Source organism: Fulvia fulva, chromosome 7 (genome assembly GCF_020509005.1).
Source record: "Fulvia fulva chromosome 7, complete sequence".
In the NCBI taxonomy this organism is placed as follows: Eukaryota; Fungi; Ascomycota; class Dothideomycetes; order Mycosphaerellales; family Mycosphaerellaceae; genus Fulvia; species Fulvia fulva.
In genome coordinates, this window is record NC_063018.1 from 2,442,462 (window position 1) to 2,458,392 (window position 15,931).

The window sequence follows — 15,931 nt, forward strand, 5'->3', positions numbered from 1 at the left end:
ACGTCTTCATCCCACAATATCCCTCGTGTGGAGCAGAACGGCGTGCTCGAGAGGATATGGCCGAATGCCACTCCTCCATGCTTAAGGTCCGAGGTGGAGGCGGTCGGTCCATACTGGTGGACAGTGTACTTTTCTATAGTCGTATTCGCAGTGTCATGTAGCATCAACAGAAGACCATGCCCTTGGATGTGCTGAGGGCATTCATGTGTGTCATGGTAAGAAGGAAGTTACGTTTGGTGCAGCTAGGGAGGTGCGGGACGAAGCGGGCGCTACTCCTTGGCAGAGGAAGCAACGTCTGCATCAAGAACATATGATGCAGGTGACATACATGCCAAGGACAGCAGCATTTCTACGGTAATAAGACGGCCAGTCTGGCAACGAGCTTCAATGCGTCTGCCGAATCGATGAGCCACCCGCAACACTCGAACAGCGGCAACGACGACGCACCGGAGCTCTCCACGAGACTCCCTCCCGCACGGACATCCGAGCGAGGATCTGGATCTGGCTTGACGCCGATTCAGAGCCGTCCGCTCGACCACCTCCAGAGCCATATTCGACCATCACCGCAGCTCAGGACACAGCTCTCACCCACCGCATCCACATCTACACCCCACTACAATATCGCTGCTGTTGCCGCGAATCAGCACATCCGCAGCCGACAGTCATCCGTCTCATCGACCAATTCCTTGAACTGGGGAGACCACGCGACTGCGCCAGCAACAGCGTCGACATCTAACAGCAACCCATTCCTCGCCAGCACACGCTCGCGAACGCTCGCGTCCTCAGGCAGCCCTCGCCTTGCGGCCTCACTCACGAGCTTGTCGTCTGGAGGTGGCAGCACCGGCGGAGGGCCGACCAGATTCCCGCGGCATTCACCTGCCATCTCACTCTCCACCAGCGTCGCCTCACCCGTATCCTCACCACGCAGCGCTAGTGCATCATCTTCACAGATCAGCAGTCTGCTCGTCACCCAACTGAACATCCTCCTGAGTACGCTGAAGGACGACTCAGACCGAGGGAAGTGGACGGCGCAGGCGGACAAGGTTAGGAAACTGGTCGATGACAGCGGCATGGATTCGAGCATATACCTCCGACGTCTGCTGCAAGGCAGCGCGTCGCAGATCTTCCCCAATGCGCGTGCTGCGCCAGCCGGACAGGACAATGCCGGAAGCTACCAGCTGTTCAGTGAGGAGATGATGAAGATAGCAAAGGAGCCACAGCAAGCCGAAAAAATTGCACAGGCATTGGACACGAACGAGGGCGAGCTGTTCCGAGACTTTGACTTACCACAACTCATCAGCCACTTCAAGCTTGATGCACTCAGTCAGATAGCACTAGCACTTGCGTGCAGGACGGCTTTGAAGGCTGATCTAAGGGCAAAAGGTACGTTCCAGCAGACATTACCGTGATCCGGCCTAAGTATTGATTGGAAGCTAACTCCTGCAGCGGACAAACATATCGCGACCACCTGGCCGCTCTTCCTCCAATACGTCTCGCAGCCACAGTCCGCCGATCCCGATTCCGACTATTCACCTTTAGTACTGGCGACGATTGTCGAGCGCACCGTCCTCGAGCCACCGGAGAAGTTGGAGGACGAGAAGCGCGACAATCTCTTCCTCGCGATCAAATTACGTTACATCAATCACCTCCGTACACGAATACCAGTCGCCGTCGAGTCGGCCATGTTCCTCGATGAGCTCTTCGCGTCTCAGGACTCGCGTCTGGCCAAAGTCGTGCAGAGAGCGGGACCACGCAGTACGAGCAGCATTGAAATGTGCAGAGACATGCTGGCGGGCGTCGAGACGCGTGACATATCATACAACCAGGTCGCGAGCGCCCTCCTGTTCATGGTCATCGTTCAGGGCGGAGACCTCTATGATGCTGGCATCTTCGTGGATGCACTGCGACTACACCGGGCAGGAGCCAAGATCGACTGGACGGATGTGGTGCAAGGTTTCGACAGAGAAAACCTGAGGGTCACGAAGAAGCAGTTCCTAGCGCTGTACAATGCGCTGCTGCCGCTTGCAAAAGAGTACAGCAATTTGGACATCCAATTGATGTGGGGAGGCCAATGGCAGTATGAGGAAACACAACTGAGCTTCGTGGTCGCATTCTTGGCCACTACACCGGAAGAGTTGGACGTTGGTCAGATACCGAACCTCCGGCAGTGCTTCGAGCTCACCGAGTTTGCGACCGCATCACAGAGCGTCAAGGACTTTGCAGAGCAGGCGCTCAGGCATCCTCTGGTGTCGCGAGACGCTACGCAGGCGTTGTTCTCCATGATATTCCGCTCGCAGGAAAGCTACAGCGTGGCTCAGATGCTTGGCATACCGGATACCGTTATCAACCAGAACATGCCCGTGTTCGTCTGCGCAGCGTCGGCTATCCCCAAACCATGGGCACCCCTGCAGGACCAGGCGCTCAAGCAGCTCCTCTTTCCGTTCGTACTCAAGCGACATGAGAACTACGACTTCGTGATGCATGCGCTATGGCAGCACGACAAGACTTGGTTAGCTGGTAAACTGGTCGAGTTCTACGCGCAGGAGCTTAACTTGCTACGGCCGATCTACGAGCACGCCCAAGAGCATAGCTGGCTGGCCGATCTTCTGACACTGCACAACCATTTTGCCATCGATCTGGCTGCCTACGCGCACGGTATGGGCCACTGTGATTTGGAAGAGTGGGCGCAACAACTGATCGCTGGCATGAATCCTCTGGAATTCGTACGAGCCTTGTACAGCTTTCTCAAGATGAAGATGGACGATGAAAACAACGTTCAGCGTGAGCACCTACAGCCTACGATGACCTCGTTAACCATCAAGACTGTGCACACACTGCTTTTGCTCATCTCGGAGAATGTGCCGGACGACACGATCGGGACCTTGCTGAAACAGTGCCTTCAAACGTGGCCGCGACTGTTCAATTATGGCGAAGATGATGCGCGCAACGAGATCATTGAGACTCTGTGTCAGCAAGGTCACGCACTGCCCGAGAGCGCCACGAAGGAGATGGAAGATCGCTACAAGCTCATGTACAGTGGGACTACTACTCCTGACGACGTCGTGACCGAGCTTAACAGACTCAAAACATCAGAGGACCCAAACGAGCAAGACCTGTTTGCTGCTATGCTGTTTGGGTTGTTCGAAGAGTACAGCTGTTTTGGGGAGTATCCCAACGAGGCGCTAGCTGTTACCGCGGTCTTGTTTGGCGGTCTCATCGCTCGGAATGTGCTGTTCGGCATCGCTGAGCAAGCTGCCATCTTCATGATGGTAGAAGCAGCCTCAGAGTCTACCCAGGAGGACCCTATGTACAAGTTCGGCTTGCAAGCACTGATCCACTGCATTCCGAGACTGAAAGAATGGCCGCTACTCGCGGAACGGATCTTTCACACTCCCAACCTCCGCAGCACACAAGTCTGGACCGCTGCTGAGGCAGTTGTCAAGAAGATGCAGCACGAAAATCTGGGCATGAACGGCGATGGCGCGAATGGCATCACTAATGGAGTTGTCGATGACGACTTCTCTGCAGAAGCTGCCATACCTGCGTTCACGGCGATTCAGGTCGACCCGCCGTTACGCGAGAGCTTCTACGAGGACCCGAACGAAGACATCTCCGACAAGGTGACTTTCGTGCTCAACAACGTTTCCAAGCGCAACCTGGAAGAGAAGTTTAAGGAAATCGAATCAGCGCTCGAGGATAAGTACCACTCGTGGTTCGCTCACTATCTCGTGGAGGAGCTCGCGAAATCGCAGCCCAACTTTCAGTCTTTATATCTCAGCGTGTTGGACAAATTCAACCAGAAGCCACTGTGGGCGGAAGTCCTGCGAGAGACCTACATGAGCTGTCAGAAGATGATCAACGCGCAGTCAACGATGGACAACCAGCACGAGCGAGCGACCTTGAAGAATCTTGCCGTGTGGCTGGGCTCAATCACCTTGGCTCGGAACCAGCCGATACTACACCGAAACCTATCCTTCAAAGAGCTGCTGCTCGAAGGATACGACACTCAGCGACAACTCGTCGCTATCCCCTTTACCTGCAAGACCCTCGTCCAAGCGGCGCATTCCAAGGTGTTTCGACCCCCTAATCCATGGATTGTGGAGATTCTCAGCATACTTGCCGAACTTTACCACGCCACGGACCTCAAGCTTAATTTGAAGTTCGAGATCGAAATGTTGTTCCGCGAGTTTCAGCTGGAGATGAATGAGATTCCGATGTCTGAGGCCATCCGGTCTCGGCCTCTGCTCGATTTAGCGATGATGAATTACGTACCCGATGGACCAGACGCCTTTGGTGACATGGCACTCATGGGCCTCTCCAAGCGTGGTCCCAACGAGCGCTTCTCGCCTGATGCAGTAATTCAAGCAGTCCCCGATCTCGGCGGGATGCTCCAGATTCCTCAAGCTGTTGGAGCCATCACTCAACAGCAGATGCGCAGCATATTCGTTAACGCCGCGCAGCAAGCGATCTATGAAATCATTGCACCTGTCGTGGAACGCTCAGTCACGATAGCTTCGATCTCCACCTCAGAGCTGATTCAGAAGGACTTCAACACCGAAGGTGACGTCGACAAGATGCGGAATTCTGCCCACACCATGGTGAGGGCGCTCTCTGGCAGTTTGGCCTTGGTTACTTGCAAAGAACCACTCCGCATGAGCATCACAAATAACATCCGGCTTCTAGCGGCAAGGTCTCTGCCTGAGCAGCTGCCTGAAGGACAAATCCTCATGTTTGTGAACGACAACATCGATACTGTCTGCAGTCTAGTCGAGCGTGCGGCCGAGGAGCACTCGCTGGCTGAGATCAATCTCCAGCTCCAGCAAGCCTTTGAGGATCGCAGACAGCACAACGAGCAGCGACCGAACGAGCCGTTCTCTCAGCAGTCTGTAAGTCGCTGGGCAACCCTCATACCGGATCCTTACCGACAGGACCAAAATGGTCTCAATCGCCAGCAATTGGCTCTTTACGAGGAATTTGGACGCGTCGCTAGATTGACACCTGCGGTGCACGCCAACAGCATCTCACAGGACAGTAGTCGCCAATTGCCCGACGTGCTACCTGAGAACTATCTGCCAAGCCTGCAGACCCCAGCAGAGGCTCCTGCAATGCCACGACCAACACAGCAAAGAACCATTGGTCCTGCCGTCAATGGCTACATGGACAATCCCAACATCGGCCAGCGCATCATGGAGCTCATAGAAGAGCTGCAGCAGACTTCCAGAGAAGCTCCAGAGGAACACATCAGCGAGATTGGAGAAGGCGCGCCGATCCGACGAGTGTATGGGGAACTTGTCGGCCTCATAGAACGAGCTCCTGGACTCGACGCTCTTGCCGTTAACTCTGGCATGCAGTGCTTGAACGTGGTGTACAACACTGCACAAAAGCGGCTCGAGGTTGAAGTCTTCGTGCGCTTGCTTACACAATTATGCCGCATGTCCACTGCAGCCGGCAGGAACATAACCATGCAGCTCGCCACCGCAGACAATGATCACATGTACAACGCAGCAGCAACTGTCGCGCTGCACAATGAGGGACTGTTGGAGCTGCAGCACATCGACACTCAGATTGCCAAGGGGATCAAGTCTAAGAGACATGTTGCTCTGCCATTTTTGAAGGAAATTGTGGATGAGCTCCTGCTCGGGGACAACCCTATGTCATTCCGCACAGACTTCGTGCTTACTTATGAAGCGCTGAGCAACTGGCTTCATGAAGAGCCAGGTCTCGACCTTGGACGCGAAATCATGACCAAGCTTCAGCTTCCAGCCAACCAGGTCAATGGGATGCCAAGTCCAGAGTCCGACAGCAACAAGATCGACCAACATGAGTACATCTTCGAAGAGTGGGTGCGCCTGCAGAGAAAGGATCTGCCGGACCGCACCCACCTCGCTTTCATGCAGCAGATTCATAATCGAGGCGTGATCGCGCACGAAGAGGAGGCCATCAAATTCTTCCGTGCCTGCTTGGACATGTCGTGCGCTGAGTATGACAGGATCAGTGCCGTGCCATACGCCACTTTGGACCAAGCTTACGTTCACATCGATGCGCTGGCCAAGCTGATCGCTATGATGGTCATCTTCCAGAGCACCAGCGACGGCGAGCCGCAAGCGAACAAGGCGAAGCCGTTCGCAGCTCTTATTCGCCTGGTCATCTTGATCATGAACGACCACCACAGGAGGTACCGTGAACGCTTCAATGGCAGGGTCTACTTCCGGCTGTTCTCAACATTCCTGTGCGAGGTTCATGGATATCGCCAGCAGTTGACCATCGAGCAGTCGCAGGCCATCTTTGGCGAGTTCGCCAACGCGCTGCAAGTACTGCAGCCAAGATACTTCCCAGGCTTTATGCATGGTTGGCTGTCGCTGCTCGGACACCGCTTGTTCCTCGGCCATTTCCTGGACGGTCAAGGCCGTACCAACGGAGGATGGGACACATACACCAGACTTGTGCACATCCTGCTGGTCAACCTTGGAGATCTGCTGTCCATGTCAGATGTTCCGGCTGTCGTGCTGGATTACTACAGAGGTGTGATCCGCTTCTTCCTCATGCTGCACCACGACTTCCCAGAATTCTTGATCGAGAACCACATGCAATTGGATGCCAGTATTCCCGTGCAATGTGTGCAACTGCTCAACATCGTCAACAGTGCAACACCGCGCACTGTTTACAACGATCAGCCAGACCCATTCACGCCAGGCCTCAAGATCAACAGACTGGAACAAGTCCGTCAGGCACCAGCCGTACACTCCACCATGAGCAACGTGCTGGATGAAGCGGGCATCAGAACAGCTATCGACCGCATCTGCGAAGGAGGCGATATCAGCGAGCAAGACTTCGGAACCATCGTGTCTGCCGTTGACCGATCAGACGGCCAGACGAGCGCCATCCTCGTTAACGCGCTCGTTCTCTACGTCGGCGTCCACGCCACGTCCGCATCCTCGGTCTTCTCCTCCGCAGCTGCACCAGCACGACTTCTCGAACGACTTCTACGTGAATCTCGCGAGCAGGCTCGCTATTACTTGATCACCGCGATGGCCAACCAGGTGAGGTACATCAACGCCCACACACATTACTTCTCCACAGCTTTACAGCACATGTTCAGCATCGGTTCCCCAGAACTCCAGGAGCAGATCATGCGCCTGCTGTGCGAGCGCGCCGTACCTCGACCACACCCCTGGGGCATCATTGTCATGCTCCTCGAGATGATGAAGAACCAGACCTACGACCTCTGGAACCTGCCGTTCATGAAGGCTGCGCCGCAGGTCGAGCACATGCTTGTGGGACTTGCTCACAGGCAGGATCATGGATGGAGTGGGGTGATGTAGGATGCATCATTCCCAGCTCCATCGTAAGGGAGGGTGGACTCTTGTCTAAAAAGAGAGGTGGTAATTTTGATGAGACAGAGAAAGAAAAATTCTAGCTATAGGACCCTTCATTTTGACGAGAAGGGAAGGAAGCACTGTACTAGGTCTGTTGTTACTGTTGTTATTGCATTGGGAGGAGTTTGAATGAAGACGGGATGGGGGTGGGGGTGGACTACTTACTACCTACTGTTGATGAAGTGGCACGACCTTTGATGCATTGTAGAATAGTGCTGAGTGAAGAGGGAATGAAGTCTGTGTGATATCCCTAGCCACCTTCCATCACCATGGAACTTTCGAGCACATTTCTAATCTGTAATGTGGCAGGCAGAGGTTCTCTCCGAAGGTTCAGGTCGAATTATCACGGACATCACTCGTATGCTGAGACAGTACTGAAGTCTGTGAGTAGAGCAAACAATGACGACGATTCTAGCCTGGACCATCGAAGCGCCACAGTAATGGCCCTGCGATACAAATACTTTCGAAAGTGCTTGTTTATCTTCTCGTGTCGTCTTCAGAAAGTCCCACTATTGCCCCGGTCTCCTTCAATTTGAGACCCGCAGACGACAGCTCCCAGATCAGCGTTGCGGTACTGTAGGCGAGTACAGACGTTGCGGTCTGTGGTGCTCCAGGACTTGACCGATGTTATGGTGAAGATGTCGCTCTCATCTGCCGTATCGAGCCAGCTGCGGCTACTGCGGAGGTCGCGAACGGAACGCGGCCATCAAATCACACTCCTGTCATTGGTTCGTCGTTCTACCTGCCACGATACAACGTGTGGGGATCTCGGTCGGGGCAGTGGAGAACGAGAACAGGCCTGCTGTCTTGCCTCTCGTGCCTCTCTGCCGCGGGACGAGGCCGTTCATGAGGCTGGATGCACTACGCCATTGAAGTCTGTGAGTGTTAAAGATCTGAGAGGCATCCTGTTGCTATTCTTCGTTATTCCCCTCCTTCGATCTTGTGTACCCTACCTGCTGCATTGCATCTATCAGTAGCTCTCTTGTGCTACTTACCTTGACCAGCAGCACGAAGAAGACGACCATCATGAACCACCAAGGCTCGAAGCAGGACCAAGCGACCAAGCTCACTGGAGAGGAGATCGCAAAGCACAATGATCGTGAAAGCTGCTGGGTCATTGTCCACGGCAAGGCATACGACGTGACGGAGTGTATGTCAAACCAGATCCATTGCGTCGCTTCCAACTGACATGCTCGCCACAGTCCTACCAGAACACCCCGGAGGCCCCAAGATCATCCTAAAGTATGCCGGCAAAGACGCAACCGAAGAATACGAACCCATCCACCCTCCCGACACCCTCGACAAGTTCTTGGACAAATCGAAGCATCTGGGCGAGGTGGACATGTGCACCGTTGAGCAAGAAGAGAAGAAATTTGACCCAGAAGAGGAAGAGCGACAAGAGCGTATCAAGCACATGCCAATCCTCGAGCAATGCTACAACCTCATGGACTTCGAGGCTGTAGCACGACGGGTGATGAAGAAGACGGCGTGGGCATATTACTCCAGTGGCGCGGACGATGAGATCACAATGCGAGAGAACCATTCTGCATTTCATAAGATTTGGTTCCGGCCGAGGATTCTGCAGGACGTGGAGAACATTGATCTGAGCACGACGATGTTGGGGACGAAGTGTTCGATTCCATTCTATGTAACGGCAACGGCGTTGGGCAAGCTTGGAAATCCCGAGGGAGAGGTTGTACTTACGCGGGGCGCGAAGAAGCATGATGTGATTCAGATGATCCCGACGCTGGCTTCGTGCTCATTTGATGAGATTGTGGATGCGAAGGAAGGCGATCAGGTGCAATGGTTGCAGCTGTATGTCAACAAGGACCGCGAGATCACGAAGCGCATTGTGCAGCATGCAGAGAAGCGTGGTTGCAAGGGTCTCTTCATCACAGTTGACGCACCACAGCTTGGACGACGAGAGAAGGATATGCGCTCGAAGTTCGACGACACTGGATCGAATGTGCAAAACACTGGCGGCGACAATGTCGATCGATCACAGGGTGCTGCTCGTGCGATTTCCTCGTTCATCGATCCGGCTCTGTCGTGGAAGGACATTCCGTGGTTCCTGTGTATTACGAAGATGCCAATCATCCTCAAGGGCGTCCAGAGAGTGGAAGATGTCATCCAGGCTATTGCTGCTGGTGTCCAAGGTGTTGTTCTTTCCAACCACGGCGGTCGACAGCTGGATACTGCTCGCTCTGGTATCGAAATTCTCGCCGAAGTCATGCCAGAGCTGAGGCGACTGGGTCTTGACAACAAGATCGAGATCTTCATCGATGGAGGCGTCCGAAGAGCGACAGACATCATCAAGGCTCTTTGCCTGGGTGCAACTGGAGTCGGCATTGGTCGACCTTTCCTGTTCGCCATGAGTGCCTACGGACTTCCAGGTGTGGATCGTGCTATGCAGCTGCTCAAGGACGAGATGGAGATGAACATGCGTCTGATAGGATGCAACGATGTCAGCCAGCTGGGGCCGGAGTTTGTGGACACGCGGGCTTTGAGCATGCACACAACTGGCGTGCCATCCGATATCAGGTCGCTGGAGTCGTATGACCCTATGATCGGGCCCAGGTCGCCGGTGTGGGAGCAGAAGGCTAAGTTGTAGGTGGGGTTTGATGATATTAGCGTTTGTATACACTGTATTACATGATGTCTTTCTGTCTGTGACGACTGTTACCAGCTGGCAGCAAGTGTGCTACCCGAAGGAGATGTAACACTTGCCTTCTGGAAGGCAGCGCCAAGACCGAGGTGTCGGAAATTCCAGCCTCCAGGTCCGATGTGTTTCCTCGCAGACTCAGCAACAACATCGATCATTCATTCTACTTGAAGCCAGACTACCGGAAACTCGTGATATCACAGACAACAACGCGTCGCCGCCCTGGTACAACAACATACCAGACATGACTATATTAGCAGCATCACTGACCATTCGGGGCCACTGCACACCAAATGCCCGATGCTGCGATGCCCACAGCCGATGCTTCGATCCTCACAGCTCTTCATCGACGTCTTTAGACTGCTCGCTAATCCGCGCCAATCACTGTGCCATCACGGGCCACGGCAAACGAGCGATTCTTGGTTCGCGTAGAGGACACAACATGTGCAGGCTGCGGCGATGGCGAATAGGGCACCATGGTTATGCTACCGGCAGGATGTAGATGGTTGTTTGTCTTGAGCTTGTCGCATCCAGTCGATGATCTGTCGACTGGTGTTGAAGCCGCGTCGCCGAGTACTGATGATCCCTGCTATCCGTCTTCTGCATGACAGCAGCTGGGGTGGGAGGGCACACTGCGGACACTCTATGACCGCGATTTGCCTCCAAACGGACCTCTCTTCCTAGTACATTCTGCTTCTCTACACATACTTTGCATACATACTCTGTTCTACAACGTATTCCTACCGTGCGCGCATTTACTGATCCTCGCTGGTGCCTGATCTGCTCCCACATAATCGCCCATTCACCCATCTTCGATCATCCAGCGCACGACGTCATCGAAGAGCACCGCGTCCGAGCACTACAGGATCACCGAGACACGACAGTCTTCTCGCTCTGGCCAATCTGCAGTCGCTAATACATGGAGGAGTGTGGTCGCTATAGTGTTGACATATGAGTGGCACAAGAAGAAGGGAATAGACCCAGACACATCGACGTCAGTCGACCCAGTGTCCAGCCTGGCGGGGTGGTCAGAAGCATTGATGAGCCAACATGGCGGTATACTGGAGAAGACCAAAGCACCCCTGGCCTTAGCAGCGTATGAGGATGCCAGGCAGTTGGTCAGACTGTTGCAATGCACGAGATGCTCCAAGCCATTCAGGAATCCGGTCACGCTGCCTTGTGGCAACTCCTTATGTCGAAAATGCCTGCCGGAGGCCCACGAACGCGAGCACATTTCATATCCAGACCTACCAGGACGACGTCAAGGATTCGAGTGTCCATTTGAAGACTGTGGGGCAGAACACCCTGCTTCTGATTGCAACATCGATGTCACTTTAACAAAGCTTATGGAGTCGATATCAGAGGTGATCGCAAGGCACAGCTCCATGATTGAGACTGTGCCAGTCCTGCAGGAAGAAGATGTGCGATGGGACGAAGTTGTCAGTTCGCAGCCTTCCTCTGAGAAGCCACAGCAATTGGACCACTCTGGCTCTCGACTAGTCGCCACCTTCTTGCTGGCTGCACAAGGGAAGCTGCAATACAACGCCGATGTGCTCTACCCTGACGACATGGACACGGATGGCGGCACGAAAGCGCTGGAAATTAGCGTATTGCGGGAACTTCTCGAAACGACTCAAAAAGAGGTTGACTGCCAAGTTTGCTACTCTCTCATGCTCGATCCAGTGACGACCTTCTGCGGGCATACTTTATGCCGTAAGTGTCTTGCCCGCGTACTGGATCATTCTTTGCATTGTCCCGTCTGCAGGAGAGGACTAGCCATACCGCCATCGTTGATGAGACAGCCGAGCAACAAGACACTCGTGGACCTGTTGAACGGTTTGTGTCCAGATGTCGTCGCCGCGCGAGCTGAAGCATCTCTGCTTGAGGAACGTGGCGCAGAAGGTGACCAGAACGTACCACTCTTCGTCTGTACCCTCGGATTCCCTGATCAGCCGACGTTCTTGAGGATCTTTGAGCCGAGATATCGGCTGATGCTTAGAAGAGCTCTAGAAACCAACCGACAATTTGGCTTGCTGATGTACAATCGCTATGGGGAGCCTCAAGAGGACCTCGGCACTGTCCACTTCTACAAGTACGGGACCATGCTGGAAATTATTCACGCACAGCTGTTGGCCGACGGTACCAGTTTGATAGAGACTCGTGGTCTCTTCCGCTTCCGCGTAAAGTCGCACGATGTTCTGGACGGGTATACTGTAGGCACAGTAGAACGCCTGGACGACTTCAATCTAGCCGAAGAGGAACGCATAGAGGCAGAAGAGACATCACTGCCGGTCGAAGAAGACGAGGACCTCGCGGCTCAAATCAACCACATGTCCACACAGGAGTTGCTTCATGTCGCCCAGGAGTTTGTCGAGAGGATGCAGGCCAGAAGCGCGAACTGGCTTCAACAGCGAGTCCTCGACATCCATGGACAACCGCCGGACGATGCTGCACTATTTCCATACTGGTTCGCTAGCGTCCTGCCAATATCGGAAGAGGAGAAATACAAACTCCTAGGCACACGAACAGTGCGTGAACGACTGAAGATCACCACTATCTGGATTCGTAGGATCGAGTCACAAAGATGGTAAGTCACACCAACCGCACCTACAACCAGCCCTTTGCACGTCTCTCCGTCGCATCCGTGCTGACTGGCTGCACTGAAGGGTTGGGCCGGTGGTCCTGTGATACTGACACGCCTGTCAGGTACCAATCGAATTCGTGCCGAATCTTGTAGACTGACGCGATCGTCAGGTACCATTCGTACTCCTTCCGTGCCGCGTTACACTATCTCGGACCGACTGTATTCTTACCTTTGGCGATCGTACTACACTGGACTCGCTCTAGCTCGCAGCAGCAACAACATCAGCAGCAATGACCGTTGTGCAACTTCTTATGCTCCACGAGGATCATGCCACATCTGCACACTTGGACTTTTGTACATTTGGGAAAGCACGGCGCTGGCGCATAGAGCGGGAGCCACGCTATCTTGGTGGCGGAGAATGCATCGAAATGGAGTTTTTGTGTTTGATCAGGGAAAGATCCAAGCCGTATTAGCGGCATGATCGGGAAAGGGGACGATGGGAAGATGATATCCAGCGACCTAAGTTAAAAGTGATGCAATCAATGCGAAAATGCGTTCTGAATTGTGTGTCTATTCCTGATCAGACGAATGACAATGTGCTGTCTATGCACGACTCTGCTCATGGCAGTCTCGTACAGTTATGCAGAAGCGAATTATTGGCAAGCACGTTGGCATCTCCTTGACATCTGGGCCACCCTCACCGTAACAAGAGAGAGATCACTCGCAGCAAAGCCCATCACAGAGGTATCTTTCGCACGCGTGCTTTGGCGTACATTCGCTGCCGCGTGCTGCCAGCTATATACCATTCACAAGTGCAATGGCAAGCCACACCCTCCTTCTCCCTCGACCAGAACGTGGAAACATATGCATGGCAGGCATGTGGCCGGCCACCCGCCTCTCCAAATGTGGTTCGGATGAAGTCTTGGGAGCCTTCCGCGAAAGATGATTTGCTGCCCGCACGGAGCAATTGCCCGACTCTTCCTTGATTCGTCACGTACGCGCCGACCTTCTTGCTGGAAAAGGCGCCTCGGGATCCATTCAGAAGGCACTTGAGCTTGGCCCAAGGTCTCGTCGCTGTGATCTCGCGGCTTGGCCAGTGAAGGAGGTGAAAGCCACCTTCGGCCCTCGACCATTCGTTAGGCGCGCACCATGTTAGAGGGCTGTGGTGTTATGCTGCTATATCGATGCAGCGTCCCTGGAGTGCTGTGCTGTTCATGTCTCTCTGATCCACCCTCTCCTGGATCTTCAATGCGCGAGCCAACCTTCCCCGAGTACCCTCCGCTGGTGTAACGCTACCCCAACCCCTCTGGTGGACAGTACGGACCGAGATCCGGAGTCGACCACGCATCCCAGAGGACGATCGCATTGCAGTGTAGTCGCATCGCGCTGTGAGGTAGCAAGAGAAGGCCGCGATGTCGCTCAAGCAAGAGATTGAGACTTGGGTCGCTGCGCTGGCAGCATACGACAACAACGAGTTCGACAATGCCATCAAATGCTTCGAGCAGATCGCCGACACGTCCAAGATCCTCTTCAACTGCGGAGTCATCCATGCCACCTTGGGAGAGCATACCAGGGCTGTAGAATGTTACCAAAGAGCTGTCCAGCTGGACCAATACCTCGCCATATCGTACTTCCAGCAGGGCGTGAGCAACTTTCTCATGGGTGACTTTGAGGAAGCGCTGGCCAACTTCAATGACACTCTGCTGTACCTGCGCGGAAACAACAACATCGATTACGAACAACTGGGCCTGAAGTTCAAGCTCTACTCTTGCGAAGTGCTATTCAATCGAGGTCTTTGCTATATCTATTTGCAACAGAAGGATGCCGGTATGCAAGACCTGATCTTTGCGACACGGGAGAAGATGGTACCAGACCATGATGTGATAGACGAGGCCATCAGAGAGCAAGCAGAAGGGTACACAGTCTTCTCGATACCTGTCGGAGTGGTGTATCGACCGAATGAAGCAAAGGTTAAGAACCTCAAGACGAAGGATTACCTTGGCAAGGCGAGACTAGTCGCAACGCAGGACCAACAGCACAACAATCCACGACGACAGGCAGCGCTTGCGGCGATGGGCGTTGACGACAGACCTGGCGAGAAGCTGTCCTACGCAGCATTGAACCTCGTTCGACCAGACCTACGAAGTAGATCGACGAGACAGCAATCTGAGCCTCCGTTACATCGCCAAGTATTCCCTCCAACTCCACCACCAGAGCTCGAAAGACCCGACTCAGCACACGGCAGACGCATATCCACAGACAGCAGCAACTCAGACAGATCCAACAGATCCACAAAATCCAGTCTCCAACAAGCGCGACCGGCAGCAAAACCTCTCCGACTCGAACTCGGCGTCGCGGCGTTCGAGCAGAAATCCGCCGCCGAACGAGCATCAGAGCGACCTCGGCTACAACCCAAAAGGTCGGAGTCTGAACGCCCAGCCATGCGACGAGAATTCTCAGGCAGCTCAACTCGATCGCAAGAAAGCAGATATCGTGATCGCGAACGCGAACCGCAGAGATCCAGCCAAAACAGTAATCGAGACCGGCACATCCCGGAAGTGCGGATCGAGGAAGACCCGATCGCAGCGTATAGTGATAAGGCATCGCAACACCACACTATCACATCAGCACAGGCACATATTAATCAGCGGTCAAGATCCAGTGCACATCGGAGCCAGCCCGTCCCGATTGAGGAGGAAGAGGGCGAGGGTGAGAATTACAGTCCGTCGGATTCTGTCACTTCACCGCTGGCGTTTGAGATTGTGCCGCCGAAAGGCGTGTATTCTTCACATCAACGGCATCCCTCGCAGCAATCGAGGCGTGCGCCGGAGGTGAGGAAGGTGAGGGTTAAGGTGCATGCGGAGGATTTGAGATATGTCATGACTACGCCATCTGTGAGTTTCGAGGAATTCTCGCAGCAGATACGGGCGAAGTTTTCGATCAAGGGTGGGTATAAGCTGAAGATGAAGGATGAGGAGGGGGATATGATTACGATGGGGGACCAGGATGATTTGGAGATGGCAATGGGGATGTGTAAGGCTGCTGCTAGGAAGGATATGGCAGATATGGCGAAGATGGAGATTTGGGTACAGGAAATCTCTTGATGAAGATGTGACACCTTTGGCGGAGCATGTTGCCTGGCGGGACCTCTGATTGATGACTTACATGTGCAAGCATTTGTATCATATATTGCATATTCTACGCATAAGATAGATGCGTGCTGGAGGACAGCGAGGCGTCTTGCCAGAGTAAGCCGTTAACCCTTTCTGACTCCTCCTTCACATCTCGCGTAGGCAGGCACTTCGTAAG

The 15,931-nt window shown here is 53.9% G+C and overlaps 4 protein-coding genes across 4 annotated transcripts; all 4 read left to right on the forward strand.

Moving 5' to 3' along the window:
• Positions 1 to 404: 404 nt before the first annotated feature.
• Positions 405 to 7,322, forward strand: CLAFUR5_10300 (General negative regulator of transcription subunit 1; the record flags this gene model as incomplete). The annotated part of the gene is made up of 2 exons (XM_047909448.1): positions 405 to 1,383; positions 1,447 to 7,322. 2 exons carry the CDS (start codon positions 405 to 407, stop codon positions 7,320 to 7,322), a joined length of 6,855 nt encoding a protein of 2,284 aa, XP_047764498.1.
• Positions 7,323 to 8,402: 1,080 nt separating this feature from the next.
• Positions 8,403 to 9,987, forward strand: CLAFUR5_10301 (Cytochrome b2, mitochondrial; the record flags this gene model as incomplete). Its single annotated transcript, XM_047909449.1, has 2 exons — positions 8,403 to 8,526; positions 8,579 to 9,987. The coding sequence occupies 2 exons, from the start codon at positions 8,403 to 8,405 to the stop codon at positions 9,985 to 9,987; spliced, it is 1,533 nt and encodes a 510-aa protein (XP_047764685.1).
• A 1,091-nt stretch (positions 9,988 to 11,078) lies between these two features.
• On the forward strand, positions 11,079 to 12,775 carry CLAFUR5_10302 (LON peptidase N-terminal domain and RING finger protein; the record flags this gene model as incomplete). The annotated part of the gene is made up of 2 exons (XM_047909450.1): positions 11,079 to 12,625; positions 12,745 to 12,775. 2 exons carry the CDS (start codon positions 11,079 to 11,081, stop codon positions 12,773 to 12,775), a joined length of 1,578 nt encoding a protein of 525 aa, XP_047764499.1.
• A 1,259-nt stretch (positions 12,776 to 14,034) lies between these two features.
• On the forward strand, positions 14,035 to 15,726 carry CLAFUR5_10303 (Neutrophil cytosol factor 2; the record flags this gene model as incomplete). Its single annotated transcript, XM_047909451.1, has 1 exon — positions 14,035 to 15,726. One exon carries the CDS (start codon positions 14,035 to 14,037, stop codon positions 15,724 to 15,726), a length of 1,692 nt encoding a protein of 563 aa, XP_047764500.1.
• Between the last annotated feature and the right edge of the window lie 205 nt (positions 15,727 to 15,931).